The sequence below is a fragment of the Platalea leucorodia genome (assembly GCF_965183815.1).
Source record: "Platalea leucorodia genome assembly, chromosome: 9".
NCBI classification, from domain to species: Eukaryota; Metazoa; Chordata; class Aves; order Pelecaniformes; family Threskiornithidae; genus Platalea; species Platalea leucorodia.
The window spans coordinates 576,998-590,843 of record NC_138831.1 but is presented as its reverse complement, the minus strand read 5'-3'; the positions used below and the strand labels follow the sequence as shown (position 1 = coordinate 590,843).

At 40.0% G+C, this 13,846-nt stretch overlaps 1 protein-coding gene across 1 annotated transcript in view; it reads right to left on the bottom strand.

Moving 5' to 3' along the window:
• Positions 1-13,846, bottom strand: part of CACNA2D3 (calcium voltage-gated channel auxiliary subunit alpha2delta 3) — a gene marked incomplete at both ends in the record, with an annotated part of 457,978 nt that overhangs the window by 103,509 nt on the left and 340,623 nt on the right. Inside the window, one exon of the mRNA XM_082321351.1 lies at positions 1,485-1,568. Coding sequence (XP_082177477.1) covers positions 1,485-1,568 — 84 coding nt within the window. The remainder of the gene's footprint in view (positions 1-1,484; positions 1,569-13,846) is intronic.

Genomic DNA, 13,846 nt, shown 5'->3' with positions numbered 1-13,846 from the left:
GGTTGAGTAATACGTGATCAAAGATAAGAGAAAAGCCAAGGTATAAAACATGAAGTCAATGCGATTGCCAAGACTGCAGAACGCTGTTACAGTATATGAAAATCTAATGAGGAAGCCTTAAATAGTGTATGCATAGAGAACGGCACAAAGCTATACAAGAAACATCAAAAAAAGGTTGAGTGTGCACTCCAACACAAAACTTTAAATAAGGAAGTAAGATGGCCTCCTAGGAGAGGATGAGGACAATCTATCACCTGATGACACAGACATTGCTCCAAACATAAATGAACTGTTTCACTATTCACAAAGGGGGTGGAGACAGGGAGGAATGCAAGATATATATTTTGTAAGAAAGAAAGAAAATATAGACTTCTGTCAGAACAGGGATCAAGAAATTAGTACATCTGAAGGCTGACAAGACTCCAGGGGCAGCTGTACGTGATCCATCCCAGATTTCGGAAGGACATGACAAAGTAAATATGGGAACCTTCAGTGGATATATTCAAAACCTCTACGGAAAAGCAGAGGTATGAGGGACTTGAGAGAAGCTAACACAATACTGATATTTGAGAAGGGATCGAGGAGACATCTAAAAAACACAGACATGCAGTCGTGACTTTGGCAGTAGGGAACTTATGGGAAAAACTAAATTACAGGACAGAAAGGGGAACACCTGGAAAGTTATGATTTAATTAAGGACAGTCAGCACGGATTCACACAAAACGAATCATGCCTAACAAATCAGATTTATTGAGGAAGTAACAGAAAGACCAGGCAAAGGTTAAGCCATGGACATAAGGAAAGCTTTTGATACAGTACTGCAGAAAAGGCTAAGCCTGCAAGGTAAGAAATAATAAAATAAAGATTGAACTACAGAGTAGGTGGAGCACTGAAAAATGAGTTTAACGGAAAGGATTGTGTGCATAACAGCTGACAGACATAGAATGCATAGTTCTGCAGCTACCCATGTCTGAAATTAGGAGTTTGGAGTGAATCTGTGCTCTGAACAGAGGTCAAAGGATCCAATTTTGTTTATTCGTCTGCTGTTTTTCGGTTTTGTACATTAAGGAAAAGAGCTCTCATTAATTCCTTAAAGGAAAGAAGGACCTTACGGAGAGGAGTTAAACTCTTTCCTTCATTTCTGAGTTTCAGCAGTTGTCTGGGCCAGCCCTAAAGAGATAGTCTGTTCCCTTCTCTAGCACTCTATTTGCTATCCAGCAAAAATACACAATGGGATGCATGGAGAACGCTAGGGTGACGAGTTTTGCCAAAGCTACAAAGAGTCTGTGTTTGTGATACATGCATATGTAAGGAAGAATCAATACAAAACAGGTATAAAATTCTGAATGAAGTAAAAGGGGCTATTGTCCTTCCCTTCCTGAGAGCAGTCAGGTGGCCTCTCTAATGACTACTTAAACAGCTTCCAGGTACAGTAGTGGGATGCAACCATGTCTTCTGACAGGGCTTTAAAACACATCACTTACCACATCATCTCTGTCTTCCCATTCGACCTCAGAAAGATCCACACTGCTGTAGTTGGGCTTTCTTCGTTTCTTCCCCTCTTCATACTGGCATAAAAAAGGTGAAATATTTAGCACATCCTGGTTTATTTGCATAAAGATTTTGTACCAGAAGATTTTAAAAGTTTGCTGGGTGCGTGCTGATTGTTTGCAATACACGTAACTAGGTAGCTGAATTCATACAAAGTGCACCATATTGCTGCATAAATGTTGTGAACTAAAAACGTATACCACACAGGATTATTTGCACGATCTCTTGCCACGATACAGAGCTTTTCTTGACAGTCACACTGGGAAGTCAAACTCAGCAGTTGTACCTTCTTCAGTCCTTACGGAAAATACATGAGACCTTGATCTTGTACTTTATGTTAAATGTCTCAAACTAGCTCTTTCAGCTGTACAGGAAGTTATATTTACTATAATCTTATCAACAAAATGTTTACCCATTTCTCTTTAAACAAGATAAGATGCAAGTCTTGGGAAGTATGGTGTTAACATTTGCTGATACTACATTTTATCTACTACATATTTACAACTTCACGGAGGAAAAAGTAATATACTAAAAATGATAATTTATAGGTTTTTATCACTAGTCACGGTTACACTGTAAATTGCACGTTTAAAATAAACATTCTAGTGACAAATTGATTTGACACCGAGGTGCTTATAATGTAGGAAATTCTGCCCTCTGCTGAACATTCAAAATCAGAGAGCCTACTAGTGTAAGAACAAAACCCTTGCTCAGTGGAAGAAGAAGAAAGTATTTAGGAAGATCTGTGAATAAAGAACCTAACTTTTTAAGAAAAATTCTGAAAATATATTTGAAAAAAAAATAAATTTGGGAGAGGATCAGCGTAATGTGAGATCTGGTCTTTTATCTTTTATGATGCATGTAAGTGGGAGGGAAAGCCACAAGTCTTTCTATGAAGTAAGACAGGAGACATTGGGATACTGGGAAAAATCCCCAAATTGCTTTTGTGACTCCCCAACAATAGCATCATAGAACGACAGAAAATGTACCCATAAGGCAGTATATATAGATGATTCTCCTCCCTCAGGGGAAGACCAACTATACCATAAACCAAACCTGTCAGTGCTTGAGACAGCCCGTTCATCACCGGGGCCAGTAGGGCAGGAGCTTTCAATCACATTCTGCAGATTACAGAGCGACTGGAGAGGCCAAAGAAAAAACTTGTTCTCTGAGCATCAAGAAGGTTATTCCCATCCTGACTTTTTCCTCTCTAAATTAAGAGATTCTCATGTGAATCACACAGTTGCTTTTGTAGACCACAGTATTTAAATATAGGCATGACAAAATCTTCCTGAAGAACAGCAAACTTTTACAAATATTGACTACTGGATCATAATCACAAAGAGATTTTGAGATACTGGTAGCACTGTAAAGTTTCTTCTAGCACAGGCTTCACTGAGCCTCCTTAATTCTTGCTCATAAGTTGGATACTCCAATTACTTCTAAGGATGATTCTTTTGGGAAACTATGTGGGATAAAATCCTGAATCAATTCTCATTCTTCTTTTGAATAACAAAAAATCCTAGCAACTCTGCTGATGTAAGTCTTAGGCTAAGTTCTGAGAATTCATGCAGATGCAATTGAAGAGTACTTTCATGTGCTTTTCTTGCCCCTCTGCTAGAAGCCACCATTCTTGTAACAACAAGGTTATCTACTTCTGGGCTGATGCTATTCAACAGATGGGTAGAGAGATGTAAAGAATTTATGCTTTCAGCACATGCTTATACACTAGACTGTGAATTCAAGCAGCCCAGTGTTACGATTAATTCTTTCTACATGACAGCTCTGATAGCCAAAGAGATAACTATAGCCAAATACTGAAGTACAAAACTTGCAGCCAATATAGTTAAATCTCACAAGAATAAAATATGAGAGAATAACATCCAGTTCATTAGCAGGGCTTGATTTTTGTGGCTATGTTTTGCAAGCCTTTCATTATATCTGCAGCTATATCAATATTATCTTTAATCTTTACAAGGAGTAACTATGTCTTGTCTCTGTGGCTGCACCAATTAACCAAGCAAATCTTTGATCTAATTTAGTCATTCTAGGATAGAAATGGTTACAGTCAAGCTCTGAAATACTGAGAGCTGAAAAGTGTTACGTAGAAGTTAGCTGGGATCATCTGAGTAGAGCAAACAGCTCCTGTACTGGTTCCAATGTTTAATTACATCCTTACTCACAGATGTTGAGGAGCTTCTGGGCTATACTGCATTCTCAGACACATGTGCAAATCCTTACGTATGACAATAGGAGCTGATCTTGTGTGTCTGACAGCAGACGTAGGCTTCAAACATAAGGCAAACCATTTGCATCATATTGTTTATGAGGTTTGTATTTAATTTAATCATATAGATTCCGCACCTTGCACTCAAAGAGCAAAAACAAAATCCAAAAGCAATCAAATGAAGAGCTGGATAAAACATTCAAAGTTCTGCAGCAAAGCCAGAATTGGAAGCATTCATGTCTTAAAAATTCAGATAAGCAGAAACAAAGCCAGAATCCCAATGCTCAAGCAAGGGTTAGGCTCTATAAGCACTTGAAGGAACTGCAAGTACAGTTCTTAAACACATTTAGGACAGGAACTAATAAAGTATTGAGATGCCTAACCCCTCAGTCAGCTCTTACACTTTAGGGGCTACTGTTTAATTGCCTAAACAGGAATTCAGTAAGTGAAGAGTAGATTTATGTTATAGTTCAGGAAAGGATGGCAGAGAAAACAAAAACCAACTTCCAGCAAGGACAGGATACCAAAAAGTAGCAATTATTTGTACATCTGGGTAACTTTGCTTACAAATCTAATCTTCATGAAGATATTGCCTTATTCCCAGCAGTAAATTTACATATCTTTATGCTTATGTAATTAGGCCCTAAACATAAATGCAAGTAGATCAAATATAAAATATTTCATACCGTTACTGTTCAATTGGCCATTCTTCTCTACCTTCTTTCTAGTTTTATTACTTAACTAATTCTTAGTAAAAGTTATTCACAGACCTAGAAGCAATTCACCAGCCTTTACACATGGCATTCATCCGTATCTTTTTCTCCGGTAGCCTAATCTAACCTTTTATCTCTGAGACTCCTAGGTGAAGTATAAAACACTGATTGAAGGCTGAAGCCAAACCCATCTGCAAGGCTACTATAAAGCACTGAAACAAATTATTAAGGGACCCACTGGGAAAGATAGAAACTAGGAGCTCTACCAAATTACTCTGATTTAAGTGCATGAGAAAAAAGAGCTAGATTTAAACTGTGTGCTGTTAATCTACTTTGGCCAGTATGAAATGTGAGGTGATATTATAGAGTAGTTAACCCCGGGGCGGGAGGGGGAGATACTGAACATTTTTAAATATCTGGACAGCAATACAAGAATCATTTAGTCTGCTCAAAACTACATGATAGTTCCAACATATTTTTGTTTGTGGAAAGAACACAGGAAATGATTTTGTTTGGTAATCAGAAGGAGCTTTATCTTACCCAGTATCTTTTACTTGAGGCTTGGCCAAACTCTCATAGCACTGGATGATTCAAACAACATGTGACGTGTACTGTGTAAAGACTGAATCACATTTTCTCACCACCCCATACACAACCACTTACATGTGCCATTATTAAACTCTTCGATATTTTATTTATTTGAATTTTTTTTAACACAAGCGGTCCCAAACCACCTGCATTGAATATGACCTGCCACGTGTCTATAAAGTCAGAGTGTAGTGATCTGATCACGGAGGGAGCAAGCTACATCTTAACAGCTGCAAGCCTTGGGCCCAAGGTGACTGGAATTTCTCAGACGTGCTCCATCTGGACAATGGGGAGGTAGGAGAGAGCAAGTTGCTGTGACAGCAGCCTTGGAAGCGTCGATAGCTTTTAGCGAACCTGCTTAGACACACTTGTGGAATCATCTGTGAGAAAATATTATAGCAAGGAAGTATCTACTAAACAACAACCAAAAGCTAGAGAGGTAAAATAATTTAAAGGGAAAGCTCTTCCTTGCCAAACTACTATCCTCTGTACAAAAGCAAGGAATCAGGAACTAAAAAAACTCCTCCAATTTTAAAACGTAGCATCAATTGATTAAGTTTTCATCTTTTTGGATTAGTACTTCAAAATTAGGATAATGTATTAATCTAAACAGGATTTGAGATATGATCCCAATTTTTTTTTTTGTTTAGAGGAGACACACTTGAACATATGAATATATGTTTTGCTGAGCTTGAATTCCACATAATTAAATACACAATACAATTGCATGTATAACTGTAACTTACATTAAGCCATCCTGTAAAGGTATTCTTGTCTACAGAGTTTGATAGGAAAGGTTGAATGAACAAATATCAGAGGAAAAGCATCATTAACTACACACTTTTCCATACAGTTTTAAATGAAGAGAGACAGACTGAATACACTGTCATTACTGCAGTTCCCTGGTCTAGCCAGTTACTCCACTACCTCCCTGCTCTAAGAATCTGGACACGAATGTTACCACTTATTTATTGTCTGGCATAGCTCTGATCGGCATAACGCTAAGACTGCAGCTGTCTGAATGGAAACTGCGTTGAACCTGCCTTTACATGGTCAATGCAATGGCTGATACTGAGACCTTTACCAGCTATCCATCCTAGCATAAACTGCTACCGAGTCCCATTGTTCCTTATTGAGGCGACTGTGCAAGGGGAAAGCTCAGTTTATACCAGCTTTAGGAGCAGCATCATCTGTTTCTGTGTTTCTGTCACCAGTCCTTCAAATGTGTCCTCTTTGCACAGAATAAAGCGGGAGTATACCACTGCTTCCTCTGCTGCCCGCAAAGGGGGCAGGTCCCCGAGCGAGGCACGTCTCCAAAGAAAGCCATGCACTCTGCCACGTAAACGTGCACAGAAAGGAAGGGGAGGGGGGCAATTCCTTCCTGTTTTTCAGGAAGGATTGTAATATTCCAAATTGCAAATTCCTTTAAATATGGATTAAGTCCTTCAACATTAGTCCATTAATAAAATAATACTTCTATCATAAAATGCTTAGAGTTTAAATACTATGGGACAAAGACAAGATAATGGAAAATACAGTGGGAAGGCGTGAGAAGACGGGGGAAGAGATTGCTTCGATAGACTCTAGACGTCATTCTGCCTGGGGATACATGTGAAGCAGCATCCTATCTCAGTGTAGATCATTACTGCTTGGCTTTTAAGCTCTTTATTTCATTTGGATTTCCTTTCCCTGCTCACATGATCCTGATTTGTCTTTTGTGATACTTTTATTTCATGATTTGCATCTAGTTTGTGGCCTCAAGTGATCTTTTATTGATCTGCACTTAATACTGAATTTGTAGAATACTCAGAGGTGTCCAGTCAAAACCAAAGTTGCTTTCTATATAAAGCTCCTTATTTAAATATTTTAAAAAGTAACATCTTGATTTTCTTCGGAAAATAGGAAGAACAACTTCCCTTTCCAAAGAGAGACTTTCATGACAAGCCTATTATTTAAGATGTTAATCCAGAAGTTCCTAGGTTATGGTTGGCAGTAAAAACCGGTTATTTTGGACTGATTTTTCATGCCAGATGGTAGTGAAAATCTGCCAAACTATAAAATTTGCAGAAACACTGCAGAGAAAAGCTGACAACAGGAGCCATGTCATTTGCTAGGGAAAAGAGAATAACGCAATTCTAAGTTTCCAGGCAGAGAAAAAGTAGGAACAATTAGATGTACCATGTACACAGAAGAACCCTCTAGCAAAGTAACAGAAGAAAATAATTTTCATGCCACGTGTATTTAAATGATTCTGTCTACTTACACTCATTACATGTGTTTGCACTTCAAATGGTGCAGTACTGTTTAAACTGATGCAACAAAATATGGAAATATGCAGAGTGAGGGAAAAGCAAATAGAAGAAACAGCTCTACGTCGCACACCTACAGACTGGACAAAGGGTACATCGGCTGAGCTCACATTTTCAGGTGGATTGCAGTTGATTAGCAATGTGACACGTATGTGATTTACTCCACTGAAAAAAACAATCCCTCTATTTAGGATTTTATTTGCATTCTCAGGACTTTATCATTTGGGATTATGTAAAACTGGCAGCTGCTTATAATTATTTGGGATTTGAGTAGGAATAATTAAAAACATCTGCCTTTATCTTAATACTACCAGACTTAAACCCATGAGCTCAGTTATACCTAACTTCAAAGCTGAAAGCAAAGAATAAAAGCAAGCTTCACATATTGCTAACAAATTTTCAGTGATTCATTTATATGTACAACCAGTTATTCAACAGCCTTCAAACCTTTAATTATCTTTTAAAGATATGTAATTTTGCACTTCTAATTAGATAGTAATTTAATGCTCTCACAGGGATTCAGATGGGCTGTCTTTTTTGAAATGTAAACTCCAATAGGAATAATCATTGGCATTCAAGTGATTGAATTCTTCAGTTATTTAAATGAACGTGAGGCATTTACACTGTTCAAATCATTTAAATATTCTGCTGTCAGCTACAGCTGTAGAGTTTTATGGAGTCACTGAATAAAGCAAGGGTAAGTGTAGGTTATCTTACTTTCCAGGCAGGACTCCCCAGAGAGAAATGAGATTTGCTGCTTATGAAAGGCTAACACTGCTTAAGTGGGGCATTAATGTTTCCCCCGAGACGTGGATTTCTCTGTTTTTCTATATTAGGAGAAACAAATTTTCCCAGAATTTACAGCTACAAAAGACTTAATACTGATCTAGCAATCTTTAAATACTCCAGGTCCTTTAGCTTAATACAATATATTGTGACAGTCAACGTTCTAAGTTTGAAATGGTAACTCAGGCAGCTAAATCACCAATATGTTTTGGTGAGGGCACTGCGATATATACACAGGCTTCGATTTCTATGTGTAACTTTCCCTATTAAGATTGAGCAAATTAAAGAAAGATGCGTATTATTTTAAAGAAAGCAATGTATCAATTGGTTTACAGTGATAAAAAGAGCATTCACATACAGCCATTCGAAAAATCACCATTACTGGCCTGCCAGAGCTTATGCTGGAAGTATGAATATATGCCTCGATCTTCTCAGAGACAGAGAATTTTGATTTAAACTCAGAAATATTACAAAATCCCTGGTCATCATGGATGTTATCAGATTAATTCATAAGTCATAACACATTCTTAATCTTACAGTTATGAAAAAAATGGTAGAACGTGAACAAAAGATGCAATCTGATTCCGTAACATATGCATTTGTCTTTAAATGCGTATTTTCTTTAATTAAGGAACTTGAGCATCTTGTTCAGGAACGTCGAGTATTCTACCCTCAATGAACCTAATAATTACTGAAAACAAAAATCCCTCTTTACTCCCTGAACAAAAGTACAAATTCCATTGCCAACTATGAACCAAAAAAGCCATAGACTTCACAAAATCTCACATCTTGCTATTATTCACTGAAAACCACAGAAATATTAGGACTGAGAGGCAACAGTACAAACCCCTAACACCAGGTAAGATTCAGGAAGGTGTCAACCTGTGACTATGGCAGACACTAATCTTTCAGCGGCATTCCTTAATTTCTCTGCAATCCCACTGCACTTTCCTAAGCAAGAAGTATTGCTCTGGCACCGACATGTAACAGACTACACAAGGATGGTTACAGTCGTCGGCAGCCAGCCGCAATTAATATGGTGGTTGCTTTTAAGTGTATATAAAAAGTATGTATGTATCGCTTGTTTATTACTCTTTGTTTACGTTCAGTATGCTCGTTTCTTTGGCAAGCGGTAACATCAACGTGACATATTTTGCATTTTAAAATTTAATGGAGTAACACCCAGCACACTGCAAGTGCTAACAGGATACTGAAAAGTGAGCAATCAAACCTGACGTAACCGTTGCCGAGAGAAAATTTTTCCTCATGTACCCACTTCAAGCATGTGTACAGAGCCTCAGAAACCAAGTTACTGCCTTGGAAATCTCAAAATTCACTTTTGAACTCCCAAACGCTTCATATTTTTTCTAAACAGTAAGTCGTGGTTTTAAACTAAAGCTAAAATTCAGAACTACATCATACAATTTAAAATATTCTCTCGTGGAAAATAAAATACTAGTCTGTAAAAATACAGACTTTTAATCAAAACGCGGCTCATAGGAGCATTCTGATACGGCAACATTAAAAAACATTGAAGTACCATTACCATCAGCTACAGTTTCTTGAGTTACCACTGGAGCGTTTTTGACAGGAAATGCACCCTAAAGCGGGTGGAAGGCCTCACAACGTTTAGAACGTACTCATCCGCGACGCCATTACAAAACCCAAAGGCTCCGAGACGCGGCAGAACGCTGACGCGGCGTTTCCCACCCAGCCCCACCCCAGCGGAGCGCCCGCGCCCCAGCACGGCGGCCGCGCGCGGGCCGCGCCCCGCGCCGCACCGCGCCTCCGCCCGCGCGCCCTGGGCGGTGCTGGGGCGCCACCGCATGGCGCCGCCCCGCAGCGCAGCCGCCGCCGCCGCCCCCTGCCCGCGCCGCCCGGCCCCGCCGCCGCCCGTGCCGGGACCCCCCCCCCCGCCGCCGCTGGTGCCCGTGCCGGGACCCCCCCCCCGCCGCCGCTGGTGCCCGTGCCGGGACCCCCCCCCGCCGCCGAGGGCCGCTGCGGGAGCGGTGTCGGCAGCGCCGGGGGAAGGCCGCGGGCGGGAGCGGCCGGTCACCGCTGGGAGAGAGGGGTGGCACGGCCTAAGCCGGGTTGGGGAAGGAAAGGGCAAGAAGGGGAAGGGAGATAAAATCGGAGTTTCTGTGCACGTGAAACCTACGGCTAATTTACACTCGATCATTAAGTCGGCAAGGCCTCACAAGCGATCCCTTTTTATTCTCCAGAAGGAATTTCCAAGGGACTCCTCGCTCCCCGATTACCCTGTGTCATTAAGTCGTCCCTCCGCCAGCACCCGTGGCTCCAGCAGCGCCCGCCGCAGCAGCGGGTAAGCAGCAGGGCCCCGGCGGCGGCAGCGCCCAGCGCCCAGCAGCCGCCCCTGCGCACGCAACCGCTCGTCCCAGCTGAATGCCAAGTTTATTAAAAAAAAAAAAAAAAACAACAAAAAAACAGAAGAAACAAGACAGGACTTCTCAAAAAAACCCCGTTTTTAAACATAAACCCAACAGGATAATCAGCACAAAAATGTAGCTAGCTTAATGATTAAACATACTGATCAGCATGAGAGAGAAATCTGGAGCAAGAGGAAGCACTCTTCCTCAGCGGCGGCTTTGCTATCCTGCCCGTCTGCTCCGCGTCCCGTAAGGCAACGCCTGAGAAAGCAGCGCGTCGGCCCCAGGACCAACCGGCACGGCCGCTGGGGCTAGCAGCTCAGGAGCCTACAACAGCCCAGCTTTACACCACCACAGGAAAATACAACGCCAACATACGCCGCGGGGATCACGTCAGTCATCGATGGAACTTGAACGCAAACTCTAACCCGCCCAAATAATTTTAGATAATATCTTTGGTGAACCAGTTCCAGTCCTACACGCCTATTTTCACATACTTACTGTCACAAATTTCATGGGATGTTTTGCCGCTAGTTACAATGGTATCGGGATTCGGCCTGCAATATTAATCCACGGGCCCAAGCCAGCAATCACTTCACTCCCCGAACTCCACTGAAGTCAACAGAAGACTCCCATTACGCACTACTGACAGAACCCAGAGGTAAAAACGACTCCTCCAAAAAAATGAAATTAACAGGCCATGAATGTATCACAATGAGTTCCCTGCAGCTGACAGCTTATGGGCTACTGCCCAACATTTTGATTCTAAAAAGAGAGACTGTTGTATAAGGTAATGAAATAAGTGGCTTCAAGATGTACACCGGGCCGAGGGATAGTAACAGAAAACCACCTTTTGCCTCATTAAAACGCGCCACCATGACAGAAATGAGGAAAGAGGGTAACACCCTTTGTCAGTCTAACTTAAAGCTACCCACTGTGCCTGGATTTCATTACCTTCTGTTTTATTAAAGTATCTATTCTGTAACGAATAAACACTAGTATTTTTGAAGGAAGTAATTTGCCAGATGAAAAAGGGACAGTACAGCAAATGCACGTGTGTGCAAACTCTGGCCATGCAGATAGGGAACTTTCAAATATACATTCCCATGGCTTGCAAATGTAGGCTGTCAGATGTACCTGTCATACCTGAAGATTACAACAGTTTTTAGGAATCAAGACCAAGTCATGATTTTAGTATCATGAAAGTCGGGGAATGCTATAAAAAACAATGCATTTCTATCCAGTTTAGAATGGGATATTAAAAAAAACACATGGATTTTAATACATACAGAGATAAGGAAAAATATTCTTAAGGTAGCAGCCAATCATGAACTACAAACAATCCCCTATCACATTTTCCATTGCAACAGATAAAAATTTTGAAGACAACTTCTCCCCAAACTGGCATTTCCCACAAAAAAAAAAAGTTCAATATAAAAAGTTTACATGAAAGCACATTTCAGCATTTTAACCACTGAGGTGAATTAACGTAACTAGTCTAATATGAATTTTCTAATAGCAAATGGTTGGAAAAGAGAGAGAATGCTATGACAGCCAAATTTCAGATCTAGCCAATGTGCTTGTAGCTTTGGCTCTTTTAAGCAAGTTTTAGGTTATGTCTATGGTGCAGCTGGATGTGAGATAAAAGCAAAATTACACAAATAGTCACTTGATATGGATGAGCTAGCTAAGGTGGTAAAGCGGTGAAGAGGCGGCAAAGAGACCTGAAGGTGCATTAAAAATCTTTGTATATAATTCAGGTGCTCTAAGGAGGTTTTGTACAGCCCCTATTGCTGCCTCTTCTCTACTATGGTTACCAAATAAAGCTCAGCAGGCAATCTCGGTCAGAAAAGGACAGAACATGGAAGAATGGATAAATAAGGAGTCAGAAAAATACAGAGAACATGACAACAAAATGCCGAAATGCAAAAAAGTAAGAGTAGAAAACCTGTACAGCAAGAATGAAAATATTGGTTGTTTATTGCGATGAGATGATTCAACGAGATAGCAATCACAAATTATTACACAAAGTAAGAAATGGAAAAGAAAAAATAGATCAGGAGCTTCTGCTTTCCATATTCATAATAAGAACTACTTCTAATGGAATTTAAAAATCAAATTGAAAATAAAAACTGTGCATAAAATGGTTACAATATGAAAAATCACTACTATGTGAAGTCAAGCAGACTGACAAAAATGAGTATCTTAGTATGGATAGCAAAGTATCCACTCTAATGAGTCTTAATGTTAAAATGTCAGACCCAAATGTTTATGAGCAGCAGCCCATCTGAAACCCTAAAAGTTATACTGACTGCTGCGAGATTTTCCACATCCTCTTACTCGGTTCCTGCATCTTCCCCAGGGACAGTCCCGTGTTGGACACTGCTGGAAATGGGATTCTGGACTAGATGGGTCTAGGTCAGTCTCGTAAAGCCTACACTTGCGTACCTCTCACGTATGCAGTATCTTGTAGAGACAAAACACATTTTGACTGAGGAGTGAAATGCTTAGGTATCGATTTAAGAGTTTTCTATCTTCCTTAAGAGTAAACTGCTTCTGCTGAGGCTGAAAGTTTTTCACTCCCTAATATTTATATATTTGGGTAGCAGAGGTCCCAATTCCCATAAAACAAGAAGATACAAATTCATGGTTATGAGAAATCATCTGTGTGGAGTGTGAAGGTGGAAAAAACCAGTCACTGGAGCACATTAGTGTCACTGACTGGGGTCTGAGCTGTCTATACCTGGATAGCGAGCTTTAGTGACTCGCCAGTGGAATGGTAAAAAAAGCCAATGGGATAATTTGCAAGAGCCATTTCCGAGAATTATATTGCTTATTGGTCAGTAATGTGCCAAGTTCTCCGCATGTATTCTCTTCCCTTCCACAGTTGTGAAAAATTCTACCATCCAGAATCATGGGTGATATTTTTAGAAGAAAAATGATAATTAAAGCATTTATTTTAAAATTCCTTCCAAGATACTATAGTGGCTGCTTTACCATTAGATTGTCTGCCCATTTTACAGTGAAGTTACTCAGAAAATGTTTTTCCATTCACCCATGGAAGTTTCCCTGTTGAACTTTTCATAAGCTCTACCCCAGTTAAAAATAAATGGGGAAACAATAAGTGCAAATACAAACATTAATTGTGTAATTCCTAGCACAAATCTTAGAAAGACAATTTCTTTTGCTGAATGAAAATATCAGATATGCTAATGACTTAATAAATCATGCTTTTCAATAATTTTATTTTTAGATGAAATTATCCATCCAATTAATGTTTCTGTT